Source organism: Sphaerodactylus townsendi, linkage group LG08 (genome assembly GCF_021028975.2).
Source record: "Sphaerodactylus townsendi isolate TG3544 linkage group LG08, MPM_Stown_v2.3, whole genome shotgun sequence".
In the NCBI taxonomy this organism is placed as follows: Eukaryota; Metazoa; Chordata; class Lepidosauria; order Squamata; family Sphaerodactylidae; genus Sphaerodactylus; species Sphaerodactylus townsendi.
In genome coordinates, this window is record NC_059432.1 from 76,086,142 (window position 1) to 76,111,687 (window position 25,546).

A 25,546-nucleotide genomic window follows, 5' to 3' on the forward strand; every position below is an offset into this window, starting at 1 on the left:
GATATGTTATTTAAATTTGGCTGAGGCTTTGAGTGGATCAGGGAGGGAATGATTGTAGACGTTGATGGTTGCTAAAAGCGTTTAAATAGAAATCTTGTGACAAGGTGTATCCCAGTTTCTTTGTGTTACAGTAACCTTAGTGGGATCTGGCAATCAAGATACATGTCCATAAGGCTTCCAGTCTCTGTTAGGTGGAATAACTCATTCAGTTATTTAATTTTGCTAGCAGGCCTTTTTGCATTTGGCCTGCTGTTAATATCTGGACATTCTGCTACACACACATGGCTGCTGGCATTTGCCAGTACATATTGTATGAAATAGAAAAATCATATTAAATCCATTATTCCATATGGCAGGATATGAAGGATAGGGCAACAATACCCTGGTATACCGAATTGGGGATTTGGCTATTTAGGCCATACCACTAATTTTATCGCCAAATCAAGCTGAATCCGAATTCTCCTGAATTTTTTCCAATATTGCTCAACCTTAGCCCATAAATAACTTTGCCAATTCTAAATTGGGAAATTCCTGGAGAATTGGAAAAGGAGAGAGCAGCTCTTGGGGACAGAAGGTACCTTAGTGAGATATTATGCATACAATCCATCTCCAAAATAGTCCTTTTCTCCAACACTGATCTCTTGTCATCTGGAAATCAGTTGTAATCAGTTGGAGATCTCCAGCACCCATCTGGAGGCTGGCAACACTACAAGTGGCAATACTGTTGTTGTAGCCTAGTAGTGGCCACTAAGAGCATTTGTTTCTTAAAGCAAAAGATGCAAGGGTTAACTTCCAATACATTTTAAAAAAATATTTTAGATTTCTCCACAAACCTGGGGCTTTTCTCAGGTTTATAGAAATATACGTGTCCTCTGTGTATGGCCTCAGTCTTCGGATTTTAGTATTAACATAATGGCCACATTGACCATTAGATAAGTTTATGTGCTTTATATGATGAAGGTGATGAAGATAGGTTTCAGTAATTTTATCATTACTAATTTATATAACCATTGATACTGAGGAAGGTAGCATAAAGCATGATTGCTTCAATTTCACAGTAGTCTGCTTTTTTCAACTTCCAGTTTTGAAATACTTAAAAGTGTTTTTATTTCTGAAATTTTCTTGAATATATTAGTCAGTTATCATTTCAATAAGTGCTATTCATCCAGTAAATTGTCACTGAATATTGAACTTTGTGCTGAACCTAACAATATAATTATTCCTGAATTAATTGTGTGCTGTAATGAAATGCTTTGTTTGCATTTCCGACCCCAAACATCCACATTGTTCTTAATTTATTTTGGAAGCTACAAATTTAATTTGCTGCTTTACATTATTGAGGTTAATTAAAAACTGTAGAGATATTTATTGTCTCTTTCTAAATTGTTGGAACATATTATTATTATAGTGTCTTTTTTATTGTTACTTTTTATTGCTCTATGTTGCGTGTGTTGAGTTGAAATCATTGCATTCCACATTCCATTAATTTCAATATCCATTAATTGAATCTCCATTGCAATTTAATATGTAATCATAGTACCTAACACATTAAAAAGGTTTAAAAGACTACAGTCTAATACAAGCAGAGAAAATATATGTCTTCTTCTTTTGGGATCCTCAGTAGCAAGAAAGGGAGGCAAGTTCTATGTTTGCCATCCTTAGCTGGGAGTGTGAAGGGAGAATTTGTGGGTTGGGGATAAGCTTTTGACATTACACCAACATGTGACATCACGTTCAATGTAAAACTAAATGTCATCATGACAGAGTGGTAATCTAGGATTCACCCCAAATCCTGGCTTTTCACTTGATATGATGATGCACTTCCAGTTTTGCACAAGGAGTGATATTGTGAAATAAATTCCCTCTCCTATTTCTCACCACCACCTTGCCAAGCAGCAACAAGTGACTCAGGACTCAGACTGAGAGCTCTCCTGCTATAATGAGAGAACTGGCTGCCTTGCAATTATAGTTTGCTGTTGAGGTCCATATGCTTGATTGAATGCCTTAATATTTTTCAACATAAGTGTTACCACATATTTTAATACAGAACGTATGTAGGTACATTATTTCTAGTTCCTCATAAGCAGATTTCAGAAGTGGAAAGATGATGAGACTGTGAACTAGGAATGTGTAGACTTTCTGTTCCTTTTTCTTTATCATGTTGGTATTTTATTTTTCCCTGTAGTTTATGTCTCTCTAATGCTGCATTAATTATTAACTTAGGAACTGAAGTATTCACAGTTTGTGAATAAACACAGTAAGAATACTGAAAAAGAACCACCATTGTGTGAGTGTGTATGTCGTAGGTGGCTCAATGGAGAGGGAAGGTGTGAATCCATTTGTACAAAAAAAGAACACATCTGTAACTGCTAATTAAAGCAGACCACATTCATCAATTCAAAACTTTGGTTTCTAAAAAGAAATGTGTTTATGGTATGGTAATATGGTATATTTAAATTATATACCGCCGTCCCCCAAAAGGCTCAGGACAGTGCACAACAATATAACAACAACATAAACAAACATAACATTGGTTGTGGTGGGTTTTCCAGGCTGTGTGGCTGTGGTCTGGTGGATTTTGTTCCTAACGTTGCGCCTGCATCTGTGACCGGCATCTTCAGAGGGAAGTCTGTTACACACTGTGTCAGTGAGAAGGGAATGTTTAGTGGGGTATATTCCCTTCTCACTGACACAGTGTGTAACAGACTTCCCTCTGTGATACACCTCTGAAGATGCCAGCCATAGATGCAGGTGAAACATTAGGAACAAGATCCACCAGACCACAGCCACACAGCCTGGAAAACCTACCACAACCAGTTGAATCTGGCTGTGAAAGCCTTCGACAAAGAATAACATTGTAGAATAACCATCAATAAATCTGAAAGAAATAGAGGTCTTTAAAGAGAAGAACAACATGAATGTATTCATTCAGGGGGTAAAACTTCTGTGAATTTATAAGGATAAAATTCTGCACAGGGGAGCTCTGTACAATTGCAGTAATATTCATTGGCACAAAGAACAGAGACAGAAAGAAATATTTTAAGCAATGTAGTTTTCCAAAGGACAGATCAGCATCATTGTTATATTTTGTCACAGAGAGGGCATAACGCCAGCCTGTTTACACCTCTGATAAGTAGATTTTTTTATATATACCAAGGAAAATAATGTTACCGTATATACTCGCGTATAAGTCGACCCGCATATAAGTCGAGGCACCTAATTTTACCACAAAAAACTGGGAAAACTTATTGACTCGCGTATAAGTCGAGGGTGGGAAATGCAGCAGCTGCTGGTAAATTTCAAAAATAAAAATAGATGCCAATAAAATTACATCAATTGAGGCATCAGTAGGTTAAATGTTTTTGAATATTTATTTCAAAGAAAAACAGTAAACTGGCCTCCATGTAGGAGTGGAAAAGAGGGGTCAACAAGAACAATATGGTATCAACAATAACTTTAAAAGTACATAAACCTTAGCTCAACCAGCAACCAAGCTAAAACACAAGAGTTAAAATCCTCCAAAACTGGATTCCTCATCATCATCTGTATGTCCAAATGTAACCCAACTTAGATTTTAAGAGGGATATTATCAGAAATGGAAAATCTACTATTAGCTTCCATTTGGTAAACAATGGGATGGGGCATCCCCTTTGGGGGGTCAATAACTTTGGGATCCCCTGACCTAAAACTTTACCAAACCCTGGCTGGTATCATAGAGACTCTCCTGATGAGACCAGCCAGGTTTGAAATGAAGTTTGGTTCAGAGGGTCCCAAGTTATCGAGACCCTCAAAAGAGGTAGCCCCCATCTACCTAATAGCTCCCATTGGAAAACAATGGGGGGAATGGGGGACACCCTCTATTTGGAGATCCATAACTTTGGACCCCCTGAACCAAACTGTACCAAACTTGGCTGGTATCATCAGGAGTGTCCTCCTGAGGGTACCCTGAAATTTTGGTGTCACTAGCATAAAAACTGCGCCCCCTGTTGGCCGGCAAAGTAAAAACACAAAAAAATTTAATGACCCGCATATAAGTCGAGGGGAGCTTTTTCAGCATTAAAAATGTGCTGAAAAATTCGACTTATACATGAGTATATACGGTAATTGATTTTAAAAGATATTGTCAATGGAACAACTTAAGCACATTTCAAAAAGCACCATATTAATAGTAATGAGTGACCCATATCCAAAATTTTAGGGAAAGAACCCAGGGAGAGGAGGAGCAGGGCTCTTTAAACATTGTAGAAATCTGAAAGAGAGGTATTAAACTAACAAAATGCAAAATGTCAAGAGTTTTAAAGGCATCAAAATGTTCATAGATATACAATGTTACAACGTTCCTGCATCAAGAAATAGTTGATCTTCTTGATCAGCTATGCAAGGTCCAGTTTAATTTTTTTCTTCAGCTGCCAAACTGTCAATATTGATGATGTTCTAATCCAAACAAGAAATTGCTTCTTGCTTTTGGTTTGTTGTTTTTGTTGTTTGGTTTTTGTTGCTTTTGGTTTTTGTTGTTTGTGAAACAGAAATAAATCTTATTGCCACACTTACTCTTCAATTATACTTTTTCTTAATTTAACTGACTGCATGGGACCAGCAATTCGTGTGATATAAGTGCTTGTTCCTAAGCTGCCTTCATCCTAGATTTTTGTATTACTGAATATTTCTTCCATCACTGAACAGTTCTTCCATGTTATACAATGTTAAATTCTGAACATACCCTATTTTCTACTTATTATACATTGATAATTTAATTGACATTTGACTTTTAACAGCAGAGAATACCTAAAGGTTTGCAAATTGCAGTGTTGCAGTTCTCCCCAAAGGATTTAGCAGTACCTAAACTGTGATTTTTACAGATCAATAACTGGAAGAAGTTGATGTGTCATCAGCAACTTCAATAGTCTAATAGCAGAATTATATTTTATTAGATGGATTTTATGTAGGGGCCAAGTTATGTCATTACAATAAATGAATGTAATTCAGTACAGCCTTGTATATATGAATACAAGTATAGTGTCTGCAAGGGTTAGCCACTCACTAAAATAAGAAAATAAGATCAGAAAATAAGATCACTAAAATAAGAAAATAAGATCAGAAAATAACTCCATTTCAAATGAAATATGTCTCTTCTAATTTGGCTCTTTGATAATTAAACTTTTTCTGTCAATCTACCTATTGGAGCCTAGCATGCTTGACAAATATTTCAATGACTTTACAATATATGCAATAATGCTAATACATCCACATTGGGTCACATTTGTTGATTCCATTTGTTGACTCCTTCCTCCTAAATGTATATGAAATAGTTCTTTATTCATCAAGCTGTAAAGTTTTATTCTCTGTGTTTCCCCACTCTCCAGCCTCCCTCCCCTTCTCTTCCTGTCAGCTGAAAAGCCCACCTTGATCTTCTGAGATTGTATAACTTGGATGTGATTTAGGCTTCCCATTTGTCCTTGTCCAGTAAGGGTCATCTGCATTTCTGTGGCAAGGAATAGCTCTGCACTGAAGAAGGGAACCATTCCCACATGTCTCTTAGCTTTCTACTTATTAACTAGAAAATAGCCCCCTAAAGCATCTGAGTCTGCACAGAGCAGTTACTCAAGAATTATCCTTTGAAGCTGCAAACTTTGACACTAAGCCTGCGGTAGAAAGCATGTCACCACACAAGTATATCCATGTACTTCTCCTTACTTCTCCAAAGACCCTCTCAACAGCATTCAGAGAGATCTATTCAAAGCCGCCCATAGAAATCTGGTGAGTGGGTGCTTCAAATACCTTTAATGCACAGTCTTCATTTAAACTGGCATCCAACTAAGATCTTTGTATCAGAAACAAATCCTGCAAAAATATAACAGAGGACAGCAAACCAAGGCCCTTTCTGCACTGCAACGGTGCGAGGGTGCGTTGGCATAAACAATGCCGATGCACGCCCCTCCTGGACCATTCGCATGGACGGTCCTGGGAGGGAGGCAGGGGTCGCCGAACGTCTACCTTGTCTCCTGGCTTCCAGCTCGTCGCAGAAGCCAGGGGACACACCCCTGCAGCCTGGAGCGATGACTCTGGAGTCGCAGGCCAGGAGGGCGTGTTTCCTGGCCTCTGCGACAAGCCAGAAGCCAGGAGACAAGGTAGGCATTTGGGAAAGGGGAGGGAAATGGTGCCTTCCAGCTGCTGCCATTCGCACGGCAGCAGTTGCAAGCCGCTGTTTCCGAAATACCTCACTCAGGGAGCAAGGTTCGGAAACAGCGGCTTTGCGCCACTCAGGGGTTGCAGCGGCGGCGGCTGTGTGAACCCCTCCCCAGGGAGAAACAGCCTCAGAATACATATTTGAAAATTCAATTAAAGTCTATTGAAATGTGAATATGATTTCATTTCAGGGATTCAATGCTCACCGAAAAGGCTCTTAGAGTTTGGAGAAACTGTTTCTGCATGTTGCTTTTGCATTGGCTCCCAGTTGAATTCCAAATCATCTTCAAGGTGTGGGTTTTGACCTTTAAGGCTCTGCGCGGCCTGGGACCCTCGTACCTTCGGGACCGCATCACCCCATATGTTCCAACTCGGCCTCTGCGTTCTGCAGAGGCCAACCTACTGGTGGTCCCCGGCCCCTTTATTTATTTATTTATTTATTTATTTATTTATTTATTTTATTGGATTTTTATACCGCCCCATCCCCGGAGGGCTCTGGGCGGTGTACAACATTTGAAAACAGTATAATTAATAACATTTAAAAGCAGCGATAAAAATCCCAGAACGTTTACCAATAAGTCCAAATTTAACTATCAATTTAAATAAAAATCCAAGATGTAGGTGGCGTCCAGCGTACAATATAAAATCCCTCCCTCCCCACGATGAAGGGAGGCATGGCGAGTCTCACTGATGGAATTGATGGAATTGTGGCCCGGATGTTGAGGGCCACAGACGGGGCACTATTAGCGGCTGGATCCTCCGAAGGCCCGGCGGAACAGCTCCGTCTTACAGGCCCCGCGGAACTCCCCAAGGTCCCGCAGGGCCCGGACAGCTGGAGGAAGAGCGTTCCACCAGGCCGGGGCCAGGGCTGTAAAAGACCTGGCCCGTGTGGAGGCCAGCCGCATCACCGAGGGGCCAGGGACCACCAGTAAGTTGGCCTCCGCCGATCGGAGAGGCCGCCTAGGGACATATGGGGTGATGCGGTCTCGAAGATACGATGGCCCCAGGCCGTGAATGGCCTTAAAGGTCAACACCAACACCTTGAAGATGATCCGGAACTCTACTGGAAGCCAATGCAGCTGCCGCAGCACTTATGATGCGGCTGGCCTCCACGCGGGCCAGGACCTTTACGGCACTGGCCCCAGCCTGGTGGAACACCCTTCCTCCATCTGTCCGGGCCCTGCGGGACTTGGGTGAGTTCCGCAGGGCCTGTAAGACTGTGTTGTTTCACCGGGCCTTTGGAGTGTCTAGCTGCTGATTGGTGCCCCCCCTTCATTGCTCTGCGCCTGGGGCGGTTCCATCAGGGTCCCCTCATATTGAGGGCCTCACCGCCCCCCCCATGGGGGTAGGTTTTAAATTGGGGTCGGACACCTCTTGTTGTGCTCTTATTTTTATTCTGGTAGCATGTTACTATGTATTGTGGGTTCGCTGTTTTTATGAATTTTAAGTTATTCTATGATGGAGCCTGTGTATTTATATTTTTGTGATTGCTCCTATTGATGTTTGGATATCGTTGTCCACCGCCCGGAGCCCTTTGGGGATCGGGCGGTATATAAATTTAAGAAATAAATAAAAATAAATAAATAAAAATGTCTAATTAGTGTAGTGATTATTCATCAATACACATAAAAATAGGAAAGATTACAGGATTGGCTGAAGTACCACAACCTCAAAGGATATTGTCTTCTGGTACTTATTCTTTTTCAAGTGTGTGTATTTTGTGTGTGTGTAATATCTTGTTTTTTTGTTTTGCTAAATGGAATGAAATCACTAAGAATAAAGGATAAAAGAAATCCATAAAAAAAATTCTAGCAAAAATAAGAATAATACATACAAAAGAAGGCACCTTTTTGTTTTTCTTTTTTTTGACCTGGAAAACTTTTCCCATCCCCCAGTTATATTTTTATGTTCCAATAGTGTTAAGAATATTAATAGTACCCAGCTATTTTTCTTCAGATATTAATAAGGTAGACAAGGATAAAATCTTTATGTCTTTGCTGCTGAATATACCAGAGTCTCTGTCTGTGATTTCAGTTCTGCCTAGTAGGTTTCAAGGAATTTATTAGGCTTTAAATATGCTGACTTTTTCACTGAATTCATAAGCCAAATGCATTGCATGTGCTATTGTACACCTTTCTATGCACCATAAATATTTTAATTAGACTTTAAAATAGTCCTGCATTTTTCATATCAGCAAAATATTGTTAGTAATGTTTTAAATCCTGTCATAATGGTGCTAGCCGTATTTGTGGTTGACACTGTAAGGCAATCAGCTATCCTAAACAAAGTCTAGAAGCTACAAAAATGTTTCATGAATGTGAGTTTCTGACATTAGAATGTCTAAACCTTAATGAAATAAAACAGAACTTTACCTGAATATGCTGCCTTTATTCTAAATAGGCCAGAATATTAATTTCTGAGAATAACAAAGAGCATTTTTCTTTTGGACATACATTATTTTCCTGCTATTCAGGTTACTATTTCACAGTTATGAGATTCCTGCACCAGTAGCTGAGAAGATATGGAATATATACATTTTTGTGGCTTTGTTGTAAACTTTATGAGAAGCAGTGAATTCCTCATATTTCAGTTTTATCTATTACCCTCATTGTGATGTATCCAAGATCATTTGGGAGTTCAGTACATTATTAGGATACAAAAATAGTTATTTTATTTTGTAAATTGGAAAAAAAATAGGTTCCAAGCCCATTTAGGTGCTGTCAGAGCCATCCCTTTTATTGATTCCCTGGGGACCATATAAAAATGGGCAAAATCACCCTTTGCCAAAGAAATGGAATGAAAGCAAATTTCTACATTTTCTAGGCAACTGTACTGTCATAACCTGCAATGCTTTCCATGTCAATTCTGCCATTACTGGTATCAACTTGTGTTTCAAGTACTTTACTAATTGTGTTAAGGTTGTTTTAACCATTTTCCATCCAACACTATACAAGACCAAATGCTCAATGACCTTGATTGAGTTTCAAGACTAAGTAAAAATATGAATCAACTTTGCAGCTCATAGAAAGGTTGCAGAGCTAGAGCTAAATCCTTTCCTTTTGTTCCTCCTTGGGGAGATCCCCCCCCCATTTTTCCCTTTTCTGTTCCTCTGCCTCATTACTAACAAACTCCTGGAAATTAGGAACCAGCTGTTGTTTATAGTTCCTTCAGAAAATTGCTCACATAGCCTGTCTTTTTCAGACCTATGAATGCCATCCTTATCAGTATAATTTGAGCAGCAATTTTTTAAAACAGTCAATCTAACTATCATGTAATTTGTGTACTATTTATTCCTTACAGGTGAAATCTGTGCTTTTAAAATCCATGGACAGAAAACGCCCTTTGAAGCCATAGTGCTAAATAAGACATCTGGAGAAGGTCGTCTTCAAGCACGAAGTCCAATTGACTGTGAACTTCAGAAGGAGTACACATTTATCATCCAGGCATATGACTGTGGTGCAGGTCCTAGTGGAACAAACTGGAAGAAATCTCACAAGTGAGTGACAACAAGCATGGAGAGTGTATTTACAATTCAGGTTGAACTGTTTCCTTTAATATTTCACTTGCCTTTGCTAGTGGGAATCATCAGAAAACAAAATGCTTTCTCTATGGAGATGATTAATCCATCTGTTATTTTCCTTTGCTGGCTTTTATCACCAGAAAATGATTTTTTGAAGTAGTATGGTCATCTGAAGCTTTAAAGAGTTTAATAGGACTTTGAATGAAACTCTCCTTTATTTATTCACCATTCTCTATACATATATCTCTAACTATGTTATTCAATATTTTAAACATAGTGTTAATTAATCATGTATATTAACAAATATTGAATTTTCTCTGCTTGTTCATGCATTTTTTAAAATTTTTCCGCATTTCTGCAGCATAGTATTTTGGGGCAAGTTCTTATTGTGATACATAATAGCTTCAGATGAGATAGATCCTCATGGAAATCTTTAACTTCAAAGATTGTAAGATTTACATTCAAACATTCAGATTATACATGCATGGAAATTGTTGCTTGGTCCATCTGTGCATAAAAATAACACAAAAGTATCACTACTATGAGAAATTTCCATCTAGAGTATTTTACTCTCTGTTTAAACTAATAACGTTTAACTGCCACAGCTTGGCTCATTCAATATGCAAAAATAAATAACTTTTACTTCTGGTATACAGCTCAATACCTTTTTCACACAGCACAAATAAAATGTCTTGAGGTCATAAAAAGAAGCCTTTTGGGAACAAATTCTGCAAGCTTTTTCCCCAAGACATCTTCAAGACGTTTTATTTCTGCTCAACCCATTGTATTCTGAAAACACTAAACTAGCAATCTTTTTTCCCACAAACAGCTTTAAGATGTTTCTTGCTTGCTGTGTGGAGCTCCAGAAATGCCTTATTTCTCTCACACAGGTCCTTTCCGCATGGCAGCGTAAACGAGCCTCCACTGGCATAATTCATGCCGATGGAGGCTCTGGGACCGTTCGTATGCTAGCGTGCGAGTGCCCCCCCCCAGCCGGAGAGGCGGCTCCACATGGAGCTGCCTCTCGGTCAGGCCTCTCCACTCACTGTCATGTCCAGCATTGCCCTGGAGGGCTGCAGGGACCCGCCCATGCTGCCCTCTAGTCGGAGGGCAGTGTGGGTGGGTCCCTGCAGCCCTCCAGGGCGACGCTGGACATGACGGTGAGTGGAGGTGATGGGGTAAGCAGCGTCTTCCCAGCTGTGCAGTTCGCACCGCGCCGCTGGGAAGATGGTCCTTTGCAAAAACCTTGCTTGATTTGTGAGGTAAAAAGCAGCGGCTTCATGATGCGAACAGGTGCCCAGGGACGGTGTTTTTGCCGTCCCTGGGCCGCTGTATATCACCCGTGCGGAAAGGGCCACAGTTTCAAAGTTCTCACTTTTGTTTTCTCTGCCACTTGTGCCAGCCATTTCTGCTGCTTCAGAGATCCTCCATGCCACCCATTATTTGCTGAAGGTCCAGGGGATGTTTCCACTACTTGCATCGCAGTTACCGCCATTTCAGCATTTAAAGCACATGAATAAACTTAGTTTTGTCTGGCAATTCCATTAACATCTCATTTTTTCCTTTTTCTTTTTTCCAATGAGGTGTTCAAGTTGCTTCAAAGACACATTGAAAACAAAATAATGACATACCACAAGTTTATTTATTATTAAACACAGAAATGGTGGGCAGCTGCGATTCAAGCAGAGGAAACGGTTATGGGAAACTTTCAGCAAATGGCAGGCAGCACAGAGGATCTCAGCAGCAGGAGAAAATGGTGGGGAAAAGAACGATTTTCTCCGGCAATGATTTATTTTTCCATGCCGTGCGAACAAAAAAAGTGAAAACATTTTTATAATGTCTGCAAGATGTTTTATTTTTGCTGTGTAGAAAAAGCCCATGTTAGGCAAAAATCCTTAACATACAGTCAAAATCTGTGATTCAGTCCATTATTGAAAGTTATTGGTTTACAGTGGTAAGTAAAGTTCTCTAGATGAACATTTCTCATATTAGTGATACTTTTCTGTTATTTTTATGTATCACTTCCTTTAGTTTACATTCTGGTCTATCTGTGCAGGATATTTGGATCTGAAAGTGGAAGTTTTTACAAGGATAATTACTGGAGGAGTAGTGCTGTTCTTGTCTCTCTGTAATGCACATATATAAAGGTACCCTGATATCATAATTGCACTACACATTTCTTCATCTTTGCTAAAAGCAAAGAAGCACTCAGCACAACATCAGGACATGATTAAGTTTCACCATGTGCTACTTTGCTTATTAAAAATCTTATTAAAATGTTAAAAATGATTAATTTTATTCCAATATGCAAACCATTTTCTCAATATATTTTAAATAATTCCCTTTTTGTCAGAAGCTGACACACTGTTTATTTGGAGATCAACTGAGAAAGGGATCATTTCTCTTCCCTTGCCCACGAGATGGTGGTGAATAGAAGCAGTGTTTCTTCAGTCTACATTACATTTCTCTTCTTTTCTCTTTAAACCAAGCTAACTAGCTGCAAAAGAGAGAAGGGATCTGATTTTCACTCCATTTGCCCCAAAATGAGAGCTTGGGCTTTGGAGAATGGAAATTATTTCCTCCTTTTGTCTATAGCCCAAGCTGACAGCTTGTGATGGGAGAAGGGGAATCACTGAGACTTGTAATTGACGCGTATCCGAATTTGTTGCATCTTTCCATGGTAGGCCAGACAATCTCTTCAGTCACTTTGGAGTTGGCTCCTGATTCCCCCTATGCTTAATTATGTACTAGCAATAAAACAGATTGTGTGAAAAAATATTATGGCTCTAGAAAACTTTGACGGCTGCAGCAGTGTGGCCTACTCAGTCCACTTCTGCAGCTCTTTAAAAAGTGAGTCGTCACCAATACAACTTGCATTTTATATAGATAAGATGTGAAGAGCTTTCTTTTTGGGGAATAAGTGATAAGTAAAAATAACACAACTACTGTATATCAGGTTCCTAAAGACTCCTGATTTGTTAAACGTAATAAAAGAGACTTGATATGGAATATAAATAGCTTATTTATGATGAGAGTATTATAGAGTTTGAGTTCCAGAGCCTTTGATCTTTAAATATCCATGGACTAATACTGATTAAAATTGGTAGATGATCAGACACATCCAGCAGTTTTCTTTCTAGCTTTTGTTCATTCCGCACATGCAGAATAATGCACTTTCAAACTGCTTTCAGTGCTCTTTGAAGCTGTGTGGAATGGCAAAATCCACTTGCAAACAGTTGTGAAAGAGCGGCCGCGACTGAAACGCGGCCGCCATTGCGGGAGGGCGAGGGGCCCGGCGAAGGCTCCAGGCCCGTTCGCGCATGCGCGGCCGTCCCGCGCATGCGCAGAGGGCCGGGCAGCTCGGGCTCGCCCTGCGCAAGCGCAGGGGGCCCCAGCTGATAGGTGGCGTGCTCTCGCGATACGCGAGAGCACGTCTGCGGAGGGGGCGAGAGGCTGGGCCTATAAAAGGCCCTGCCTCGTGGTCGCCGGCCCCACTCCGCAGCCGATCTTCGAGGGATTTCCCACCCACCCGATCCCTATTTTTGAAATGTTTAAATGTTGTGTTGTTGTCATAGCCATTTGCGGGTTGCGCATGGGAAGTGATCCGCTGGCAGGGGAGCTGGGAGAGCTCCCCTGTTTATTACACCTCATTAAGAGGTAGGGGTGGAACAAGTCCACGGTTGGAACGCCCCGCGGGGGGCTAAGGAGCTTGCGCCCCTAGTGAAGGATGGAGATGGGGCCCCAGTCATGGGCACTTCGCCGGTCTGGAATGTCCCACTCCAATCTTCGGCTTGGCTAGATTCCTCCAGCAGGCGGGCTGAAGGAACTAGCCATCCTCTGGGAACAGCACTCGGGCTGCCCAGATGCTTGGATCACCTCCCATGCTGCGCCAATTTGCCTTCCTGTATTTTCGGTTAATAAATTCTTTGGCTATGGCCATTTGCTTACCCACTCTATATACATACTGTCATGTGTGTTATTCTGTGTATCTAGTCACGGAGCAGGAAGGGCCACACCTCTACACGCAAAGTGTTTTGAAAATGCATTATTTTGCGTGTGCGGAAGGGGCCTTTGAAATCAACTGACTGTTGTTCATTCAAAATCCTTTATTTCAAATATGTTAATTGCCAACAACAACACAAGAAAAAGCAATTCTGCATAACAGTGCAATCCTATGCATGTTCTTTATTTATTTTAATGAGTTTACACTACAGTAATTCTACACAGGATTGCATTGTATGTACCTCATTGCTGTATAAACATGTAAGATATATGTATTGCCTTTTTGTTGGTTATAAGCTTGGTACTCCATTTGTATAATTTATTTATAAACTGTGTTAAGGTAACAGAAGAGTTAAACAGTGTTAAAATCTTGAAGAGTATGAAATAAATACAGTTGCAATTGAAGGATTTTAAAAAACTTTTTGGTGGGATGGATCCAGGTTACATTTTCTGCTAATGAAAAGAGGTGTAATTTCTTCAGATTTCCCCTTCTTTCGGCAGCCCCCTAGTTTGCTCCTGCTTGAGGGTCTCCTGTTCTCAGACAGCATTTTGGAAAATCACTGGACTTCAGGAGGAGGCAGAGAGACTCCATTCCACAAGTGGAACTGCCTTCAAATAACAGAAAATGTTGTTTTCCACACAACTTGTTGACCACAAATCTTGCCACCAAATGCTACATTTCCTTTTTCCTCAGTTGTTTTTCTGAGGACTTTTACTGTAATGTTTTTCCCTGTTTCGAAGCCAAGTTTCTTTAAGTATGCAATCATGTTGAAATGGTTTTTACTACTCCAGCCCACTAAACACCTGGCCTTTACCCGTACTTCAGTACAGTTATTCAACCTCCCCTGGTCCTCCGGTTTTTTTAAAGGAATTTTTTTCTCTTTGTTACATCAAATAGCAATGTAATGTTGAGGCAGAAATATGAAGCAGGGGTGATTAGGTCATCTTTGTCAATTTCACATAGCAATGTTAACAAGTAAGCACATATACAAAGAAGCAGGTGCAATTAGTTCACCTTTGACAATTACATACGAATTTGGAGTGTCAAATTAAGGCAAAGATACACTGCGGTCATAGTTAGGAGTGAGTGAAATTGAAAAGGGATTGCCTAAGTAATAATTGTGCATTATTGCAGCTCTAATTTGACAAAAAATGTAGTTTTTTTGTGGGGAGGCTATTTTTGTTCCTTCAGGTAATGGAGCCTGCTCCAATAGATTTTTTGGCCTCTATTTTGTGTGGGTAGTTCTCACAGAAAATTTCACAGATTTCACAGAAAAGTTTCTATGGTTGTTTCCACACAACCCAATAACAGCGCCCTAGGGATGGTAAAAACACACATCCCTGGGGCACTGTTCACACAGCAGGCACTGTGCTGCATCACAGCAGTGCCGTGCTCGCCCCCCCCTCCGAAGCGAAGAGCACCGAATGGCAGCTGCCGTTTTTACCATGGCCCTCCCAAACACCTCTTACCTCCTGTTGCCTTCTGTCATGTTGTAGAGGCCAGCATCCTGGCCTCCAACATCACAGCTGTTGCTCTGGCCAGGGGGGCGTGTACCCTGTATTCCACAATGCGATGGAAGGCAACAGGAGGTAAGATGCATTTGGGAACGGCGCAGCCTGTGCGAAGGCTGCACCGTCAGCTGCGCACCTAGCGGGACTGTCCATGTGAACGGTCCCAGGGAGTGCATCAGCATAAATTATGCCTTTCCCCCGCCCCCGCTCAGCTGGCTGTGCAGAAACAGCCTCTGACTCAAGGTTTGATCACTAGGAAAATCTGTGATAAGCTGTGCATGCAGAAAAGACCATAGTCTTGATATGTCCATACAAATATTAGTTCAACTTCTTTTTGCTATTGTATTTATTAATTATATTCTGGATTATTAGTATTCTTTGAGATCAACTCAGAAAGCTGTATTTTCTATTAACACAACTGCGATCTAATTCTTGTCAGTACATTAACATCCCCATCCAAAGGGAATGGGTGAATTTGCTGCTGGGAGCAGCATATGGTTGTGGAGGATTTGCCCTCCCCAGGACAGCTGCCCTGGTGGAAGGGTAAATCTATTGGCATGTGGCAGCTTTGGCCCTCCCTGGCAGTGGGGTACAATGCCAGACATGGTTCCAGTGTCCCTGCCCTCCCACAATCCCACTGATTTAGTGGGGGTGGATTAGCAGCCTGAGCTTGGGATTTAAACCACCAAAAATGTGCCATAAATTCATTAATCCCAGTGGGAGCTTTCCAGTGGCGGGGATGCATTTTTGTATTGCAAGCCTCCCCATGCCACCAGGAAGCCTCCATAAGAGTGATGGCATGGCCATAGGGCTGCACTCGGGCACCCAGCCCCTTGGATGGGGCTGCCCAGCTATCAAAGCCAATGATTTTCAGAAGTGTGGAGGTTTTAGTGATATTTTTCAATATGCAAAAAGATTATCTACCAAAATTGATTTCAAAATGAAATTCATTCAATAAAAACTTTATAATCAGCCAGAGTTGCTTACCACCAGATGGTGGCAGAAGATCTCCTGGGATTACAAATTATCTACAGAAAATAAAGATCAGTTTACCTGGATAAAATGGGCACTTTGGAAGGTGGACTAGAGCACTGAGGTCCTGTCCCTCCCCAAGCCCCACTCTCTTCAGACTTCACCCTCTAAAATCTTTGAGTATTTTCCAACCTGGAACTGACAACTCTAGTGGATTAGTCAAGCTCCAAAACTGTGCAGAAAATTTCATTATGACTTTGAGATAATTATATGATTTCTGCAGTTTACCGCAAATGAAAGCACATACTTTTGAATGAAGGAAATGTATTCAACAATCCTAGATGAGAGGTTTGGTGATAGACAAGTAAAGTCAGTGAATATGACAGATTGTTATCTGGTTAAATGAATTTATCTATAATGTGCTAAATATATTCTTGTTGTTTGACAGATGAATTTACATTTGATAAAAAAAATGAAAATTTGCTATATGACATACATGATTTATTAATTTCTTTTGGCTTATTGTCAAACACCTAAACTGTCATTGATTGATATTATTGAGAGTAATTTTCATGCAGTAACATTGTCCTAGAAGTCTGGAATTTATACGCCTGTTGTAAACTGAATCTAATCTTTCTTCCTGATTCATACTAGGCCTGGCATGACTGCCAGCCTCCACCTCCATCAAAACCACAGCAACTTGTGCTTTATTTATCTGTTCAAACAATGCTTATTCCACTTATTCAGGGAACCTGATTAAGGTGGCTTACATAAAATGTCGAAAGTTGTTAATTGAAACTGAGCATTAAAACCCCCCAGCTATAATAACTTAAATTGTTGAGCAACTGAAAATGAATTCAAATTTTCAAGATAAAGACACACTATAAAAAGTATGTTAAAAGATTAACCTCTTAATTATAAACCTGGATAACAGAAATATTTTAGCCTGGTGCTTAGTGTAACTACCAGATGAGATTCAAGGGGAAGGGCATGCCAAATATCAGATGTCACTACTGAAAAAGCCCTCTCTTTGATTGCTATCTTCCTCATCTCTGAAGGTGGGGGCCATGGAGAGCATGGTTTATAGGACAGGTCTTACCTGGCAGGCTGGGAAAAATGGGCAGAGCAGTCCTACCCAACTTTTTACTTGTACTTTCTTGACATTAGCAACAGGGATGGCTTGCATCAGGAAATCTTCTGTTACTAAGGGCTGAGGAGCTTAAAGTAGCATTAGGTACCAGTCTTTATCATCAGGATACCACAACATTGTTACTATTAGAACAAAATCATTCATTCATTCATTCATTCATTCATTCATTCATTCATTCATTCATAGGCCACCCTTTCATTGATGGACCCAGGGTGGCTTTCAACCTATTCAAATACATTTTCAAGTACAAACTCATAAAACACACTTAAAATTCCCAACAGAGTATCCCCATAGTGCCCTATCCACTTCTAAATAAGGGTGTGGGAGAGAAGAAAGCAGAAGGAAGCCAGTTCTGATGGAATGCAGTTGCTGCCCTCACCCATAGGCCTAGCAGAATAGCTCTGTCTTACAGGCCCTGTGGAACTGTGACAAGTCCCTCAGGGCCCAGATCTCATTTGACAGATTATTCCACCAGGCCAGGGCCCAAGCCAAAAAAGCTCTGGCCTTGGTCAAGAACCGATGAATCTCTTTTGAGTCAGTGATCACTAATAGGTGGCTCTCCATAGAGTGATCTGCTCTCTTGGGGGTGTACTTGGAGAGATTGTCCCACAGATACAAGGATCTCAGACTGCTCAGGAGTCTAAAGGTCAATAGCAAAACCTTGGACCTGACTTGGCATTTCACTGGAAGCCAGTGCTTCTGGCGGAGCAGAGGACAAATATCCTCATGCCACAAGGTTCCCTTGTGCTGCATTTTGGACAAGTTGGAGTTTTTAGATCAGTTTCAAGGGTTGCCCAGCATAGAGCAAGTTACAGTAGTCTAGCCTGGAGGTGATTGTTGCATGGATCACCATGGCTATGCTTTTCAGCAAAAAGAACAAGTTTCCGTTTCCGCATGGCCACGCTCGGGGTGCGTCGGCATATATGACGAATGGTCCCAGTACGGGTGGGGAAGACAGCGCAGCCTGCGCAGAGGCTGTGCCATCGCCGAATGCCTTACCATCCCCTCCTGGCTTCTGGTGTGTCGCACAGGCCAGGGGACACCCCCCCCCGCCCTGTGTGACAGCTCTAGAGTTGCAGGGCAGGGGGGATGTGACCCCTGGCCTGTGCGATGCGCCAGAAGCCAGGAGGGGACGGTAAGGCATTCGGGAAAGGGAGGTAATGGCGCCTTCCAGCCACTGCGGTTCGCATGCTCAGGGAGCGAGGTTTGAAAGCAGTGGCTTCGCGCTGCTCGGGGGTTGTGAGGCTGGTGCTGCTGCGATGCGGCAGTGGCGGCCGTGCCAACCCTAACCCCCTCCCCTGGGACGCTGTTTTTAGCATCCCTGGGATGCTGTATTCCACCCGTGCGGAAACAGCCTAAGTGAAATTGAAACTTATCCATGTGCTTGTAGGACCCAAGCAGAGCATTCTAAAACAAAGACAGTCCAGTATGTGGTGGAGGAAGTTACAGTTCTACTTAGTTCTTTTTGTTGAAAAGAGTCAGCTAGGGTGCCAATAACCTGGCCCAATGGTAAAATGTCAGTTGGCCACATTTGCAACTTGAGCCTCCATAGATAAGGAGACATCAGCTAAATCCCCACCGGGAAATTCAATTTAGATCAAACCTAGTTTGAAAGCAAACTTCATCTTTTCATCAAGGTTTCAACCTTTCCAGTTTCTAGGCCTATCTCAGATTCAAGAAATGTAACAATTGCTACTACCATGCGATGGGCTTGGCAGGTCTCTCCTGATTGGCTGTTGTTCCGTGTTGGGGCGGGACCTTTTTTCTCCCGCAAAAATGTGCTCACCGTATGACGTCAGCACGTCTCCCCTGCCCAAGTTTCTGGTTGGCTATTGTTCTCTCATGCTCTTACGAGAACAGCACCATTCACATTGATTGGTTGTAAGGCATTTGCATCACGCTCCATGATGGGAAATTTGAACCAGGATTAGACCCCCGATCCTCCCGTCCAAACTGGATCAAAGATGTGTTTTTTGAAAAAGTAGTACTTCCAAGCAGGTTTGTCAAAAACGCGGGATAGGGGGGAGAATGAGTGCTAGAACCGAGATGAATCCTTGTTCATCGATCAGGCAGTGGGGAGTTCAGTGTATTGTCGAAGGCTTTCATGGCCGGAATCACTTGGGTGCTGTGTGGTTTCCGGGCTGTATGGCCGTGTTCTAGCAGCATTCTCTCCTGACGTTTCGCCTGCATCTGTGGCTGGCATCTTCAGAGGATCCTTTGAAGATGCCAGCCACAGATGCAGGCGAAACGTCAGGAGAGAATGCTGCTAGAACACGGCCATACAGCCCGGAAACCACACAGCACCAAAGTGGGGAGTTCTTCCTGAATCCTTGATATTTCGCATGAGTATCATGCGATTAATTGACCATGGGGAATCAGCCATCAAGTAACACTCCCAAACTCCTGACGATTTAGAATTGTGTTAGCGGGACTCCATGACAACCTAACCCAAAACTCCAGATCAGCTGGGCAATGAGGTGCATAGTGTCAGGGAGAGGATCATCCCTTGCTGAATACCACATAAAAGCAGGTATTACAGTGATGTCCCTTCCCTTAGTGCCATCCTCTGTCCCTGGCTCTGGAAGAATGAGCACAGCCTTTGTACAGCTATCCCACATATTCCAGCACTGGCAAGATGGTGAGCCAGAAGATCATGTGTCAAATGCTGCTGTCAGATCTGATAGAATCAGCAGTACCAACACACCTTGATCCTACTAGATAGCTGTGTCTGAGTGTATGTGTATGTATGAAGGTGTTAAATAGTATATGCAGTTGTTACCAGATAGTTCCTTGATATCCTTGTTTTTGGAGATCATCTGTGCCATGGCCACACAGTCCGGAAAACCCTCAACTGCCTACATAAATCAATTAAATTTGCCAGTGATGAAAGGCAGCTGCAGCACCAAAGGTTCAACCTCTGAGACTGTGATTTTGTGCAAGACTGCAGAGAAAAGAGCATCAAGGTGCATACAAGTATAAACCATAATACTTGACAGTGGATTCTTGATGCTAAATGTCTATTTGCATTGAATGGTGAAAATCAAACTCATCTTTCTTCATGTTTCAGGGCTGTGGTTCATATCCAGATAAAGGATGTCAATGAATTTGCGCCCACATTTAAAGAAGCATCCTACAAGACCACTGTGACAGAAGGAAAAATCTATGACAGCATATTACAGGTCGAAGCCATGGATGAGGACTGCTCTCCCCAGTATAGCCAGATTTGTAATTATGAAATTGTTACCACAAATGTTCCATTTGCCATCGACAGGAATGGTGAGTGCTTGCTGTTGCAGTGTTATAAAACTACTTGTTCACCTGTTGTAAATTAGTACAAATCCAATTGCATCTAGAAAGTGCAAGATACTTTTATTCCAGTGGATCAATCAAGTATCTGTAGTCTAAAATGGGTTTCTTTTATCCTGAAAAAGAATATGCCTTCTGCTGACCCTGTGTAACTGCTGCAGGCTTTTGCTGCCTTACTTGCCAGTTGTATGCAACCTAAAGTTCTTTTAACCCCAATGGACATCAACAAAGCATTCCAGGATAGCATGGGTTATGCTGAAAAACCTTTGAAGAGGCTTAGTATTCAGTTCAAAAATAGTTCTTCATTGTAAAGTATATTAGGAGACCTCTGGCAGTATCACCTTCAGAGAAAGAACTTGCGCACATTCAGAAACCTCTAACCTGAACTATTGTGATACTGCACATAAGTAGGACCTTAGGGCCTTTTGAGATAGTTGTGTCTATGTATGAAGGTGTTAAATAGTATATGCAGTTGTTACCAGGTAGTTCCTTGATATCATTAATGATTATTTGAAATCCACCTCTCCTGCCCATGTAACTGTTTATATGAGACCATTTTAAAGTATGCCTTAAAAATAACGAAAACATTCAGAGGCTCAGTGTTTCACTGTGGGGCTTTTGAGTGTTCATGAATTCCTTTTAAAAAGGTGAACACCCCTAAAGTTTCCCTTGTGCCTTTCCTATGGCCAGTTCAGGAACTTTACTGAGTGCTGGCGTGGTATAGTGGTTAAGCAAGGAGGGCTCTAATTTTGGGAGCTGGGTTTGATTCCCTGGAAGCTGGGTTTGATTACATGTGACCTTGGAGAAATCACAATTCTCTCAGAACTCTCTCAGTTCCACCTACCTCACAAGGTGTCTGTCATGCAGAGAGGAAGAGATTGTAATTGTAAACTTCTTTGAAGCTCCTTAAGGTAGAAAAAAGCAGGGTATAAAAACCAACTCCTCTTCTTCTGTTATATTTTGTTTTGTGGCATTAAACTGAAGCCCCTGTGTTAATTCCTGGTAGAGCTTGAGGAGGGCAGGATTTTGGGAAGGGACAAACTTCAGCAGGGTATAATGCCATAGAGTCCACCTTCCAAAGCAGTCACTTGCTTTAGGAAACTGATCTTTGGGTGATTCTGCACGTGCCAAATATAACAGGTTCAGGCCCTTTTAAAAAAGCATTTTGGGGGAGAAGTTCCCACAGGACTCCCCCCGCCCAAATGCTTCTGCCCCTTTATATTTGCCTGAACCTAAGTTAAATGAAAGTCACTAACTTAGTGACTTTTCCCCTTTAACCCAGGTTTCAAATGCTTCCTGCTTGCCTGTGTGAACTATGGCAAACAGAAAACATTCTATGCCCAGGGGTATCCCATGTCTCCAGGTGCACAGTGTTTCATCTCATGGGGGTGCTGGGTGCTGGCCAGGTCCCCGCACCTGACCTCTCCCACATCGCAGTGACTTCGACGGCACCTGCCGGTTCCCCCTGTGCTGGGGTGCCATTTACTGGCTGAGCTGATTGCCACAGCTGCAGGCCGGCTCCCTCCCCCACGGGAGGCCATGGAGGGTAGGAGCCATCCTACCACCGTGGCGCCCACCTGAGCTGCCTGCCACGGTACCCCCCAACATCCCTGCAGGACAGTTCCTGTCCTTACTGCAAAGAGGCCAGGGGCTGGGGATTGGTGGCAAGCAGCCCAGGCGGGCACAGCAGCAGCCCCCGAGCCCCACCCCCAAACTCCACCCTTCCCTAGCCTACCTGCTGGCAGACGTAAGTGGGACACAGGGAGAAGGGCGGGGTGGGGTGGGGCAGGGAGCAGGTCATGCCTCAGGTGCCATTTAGGCCTGGTACGCCTATGCCTATGCCCACTCCCTTCTGTCCACCATTATGGTGGATTCTCCAGGCAGCCGCCATTAGAGTGGATTCTGTAATAGGTGGCTGCCATGTTGTGCCAGTAGGTTAAAGGAATTCGGGGGGGGGGTGGATTCTCAAGGGGGTAGATTGTTGGGTGGAGGATTTTCAAGTTGGGGTTCTCAGCTGTGCAGTTTGCATGGAAACATTGCATTTCCTGTGAGAACCATGCTGCCTCTAGCCGCCAGGATCCCAGCAATCCCAGCTGGCCCCTTCACCTGCCATGCAAATGCAAACACAGTCAACACGGGTTCATGTAGCCCATTTTAGTTGCCTATGCAGAATCAGCCAGGGTAGTCTGCACAGAAATTGGAATTCTTGGAGATTTTTAGGCCCCATCCAGAGGTTGGCAACTGTAGCACTCTGCCTCTCTACTGTGTTTTTTCTCCAATTAAAAGAAAAGAAAGTTATGAATCCAGCGGTTTTTGTCCAAACTAAAATAGCAGTTTCTACCAATTCTCCCTTCCCAATGCAAATCTCCCTCATGCTATTCCTTAGACTTTTCTTTGACCCCAGGAGTAGCAAGCAGTTCAATGGACTGCAGTTGAAGGCACAAGTTCCATTTGCTGATGGAAAACCTAGTTTGGATCCAAAATTAATTACTTTTACTCCTTGATGTAGAGACAGAATGAGAAACTCATGGAAACACCACAGTAAGATTACAGATTTGACAGAACTCTACACAATTTTACTGAATTTGGTTTATTTGATAAAATGGAAATGCTTTTAAATATTAAAGAAATTCCAGATATTGCCTGTGACAAAAAGCATTATTTCCTTCAAATTAAAATGTCAATTTGTTGTTTATGTGAAACTCAGCAAGCTATGAGCCATTTGTGCTCCCTGTGACAGAGTAAGCAATAACAGATTTCTTCCACCTGAATAATTTCATATTTGTCTCATCTCTCACGTGAGTGATTTTTCTTGAAATTCCAACTGCACAGAGCTTTTGTTTTTCTCAGCAGCCATTTCATGCTGCATTGGTTAAAGGAAGTATCTCCCTCCTATTTGACAGGACTTGTCTTTATTTGAGCTGCCTTCTCATAATGCACCGCTCAGAATCATAGAATAATGACCTCTTAGCATCAGTAAAATTCAAATGGTGGTAAAAGAGAATCTCTCTCATTACAGTGCCATGGCTGGAAGGCAAATGTTTTGAACAGTGCATGTAGGGGGGCAATGAAGATGATTGAAACTGAGCGTAAGTGAATAAGTGCTAGTTAGCTTTGAAATTCTTTATTCGAGGGAGTGCTTGGACATGGAATTTGCTAACAAGTGGAGTTATGCGGCATATACACATTATGCCTTTCATATTTCTGATTTATTTTTTTACTGAACATTTGTAAGAGGAGAGCGTAACTGGAGTTTTCCATTTCAGAAATACTGCTCGAAGCCTTAAAGGAAATAATTTGTGACTACTTCTTTCACATTGAGTGAAGATAAATATAACACTAATCATTTAAATATAACTGTGTAAATATAACGGTGTAAATGGTCAGAATCCTTCATATATTTCTTATTTACATTTATTTGCAGTCTTCCTGTCCAATTTAACAATTAGAAAAGGCATGGGATATCCAGGAACAAATCTGTCAGTGGACTTTTGTGGATAACTCCCCCTGCCCAATAAAACTCAGCTTTAGGAGCCCTGAATTTGTGTCAGAAATGTCAGATGGGAAGAGGTGCATTCCTTCCTTGCACCTTTTATTAACTTCTTTATTTTTTAGTAAACTCTGACTTTCTTAGTTTTCCATTCGGCAGGCACCAAGTCTCATAGATCCAATCACAACAGTGTAACCTTACCTTGAAGTTTATGACTAAAAGATGAAGAAACCAGTTTGTGCTTACTGATCCATACCATGAGACGGGGAGAGAGAGAATATGGGTCCATTATGTACAGTATGAATAAGATGTCCTGAAGATGTCTTAAGAAGAACTGTCTTGGTTTTTTACTACTGCACAGTGCAATAAACAGGATGGTGCTGGGGTTGTATGGTGCCAGTATTTTTTCTGATGCCAGACTCGCCGCATAGAGGATCATCTGAAGATGCCAGCTACAGATGCAGGCTAAACGCTGTGAGAGAATGCCAGCAGAACACGCCGCCATACAGCCCGAAACCACATACAGCACCCAAGGGATTCCGCCGGAAAGCCTTCGACAATACATTAAACACAGGATATTTAAAAAGACAGGATATTTAAAAAAAGACAGGATATTTAAATAGATGTTGTTTCGTTGGCGCTGTAGCTTTAGTTCTGATGCTTGGGGATTGTGGCTGGCATCTTCTTCAGAGGATCATCTGAAGATGCCAGCCACAGATGCAGGCGAAACGTCAGGAGAGAATGCTGCTAGAACACGGCCATACAGCCCGGAAACCACACAGCACCCAAGTGATTCCGGCCGTGAAAGCCTTCGACAATACATTAAAACACAGGATATTTAAAAAGACAGGATATTTAAAAAGACAGGATATTTAAAACACAGGATATTTAAAAAGAACCCCTCTTGGCTTTGTTGTCTGCACAGAGAATGTATTTTATTTTTCTCACCTTCAACCTCCCTTCCCCTGTTAGAGCACTTACTTTCATGTTCACAGCAGCTTCCCCCACACCCAATTTTCTGCTGCTTGAGAGTCAACCTGTTTCTGCCATTTCCTACATGTTTGTTTGCCCTGGAGGTGTCCTGTGCTTGCAGCTCATCCAATTGCCATTTCCTTGTAAAATGTTTATGAATAAAGTTTGTTTTCCTGTCAATCTCATGCACGTGTCGTTTTTTTTTCCTTTTTTTGTTCAGAGGTGGCTGAATTTGTAGCTATGATGACATGGATAAAAGAACTGCAGCTGTTCAGAGGACTGGTCTACCTCTTATTAATATGCATTAGGTAGACCTGACCTCCACGCAAATGGAAGCAGCAGGGAGAAATGGTGGGTGCAAGCTGCTGTGAAAATGAAAGTGAGTGCTCGAATGGAAAAGAGGGTGGATGACAGGAAAAATAAAACATCTCTTGTC

General features: G+C 42.0%; 1 protein-coding gene across 2 annotated transcripts in view; it reads left to right on the forward strand.

Moving 5' to 3' along the window:
- Positions 1 to 25,546, forward strand: part of CLSTN2 (calsyntenin 2) — a 446,373-nt gene that overhangs the window by 329,769 nt on the left and 91,058 nt on the right. For both annotated transcript variants that reach the window (XM_048505807.1, XM_048505809.1), the window contains exons 3-4: positions 9,487 to 9,682; positions 20,410 to 20,618. In XM_048505807.1, coding sequence (XP_048361764.1) covers positions 9,487 to 9,682; positions 20,410 to 20,618 — 405 coding nt within the window. The remainder of the gene's footprint in view (positions 1 to 9,486; positions 9,683 to 20,409; positions 20,619 to 25,546) is intronic.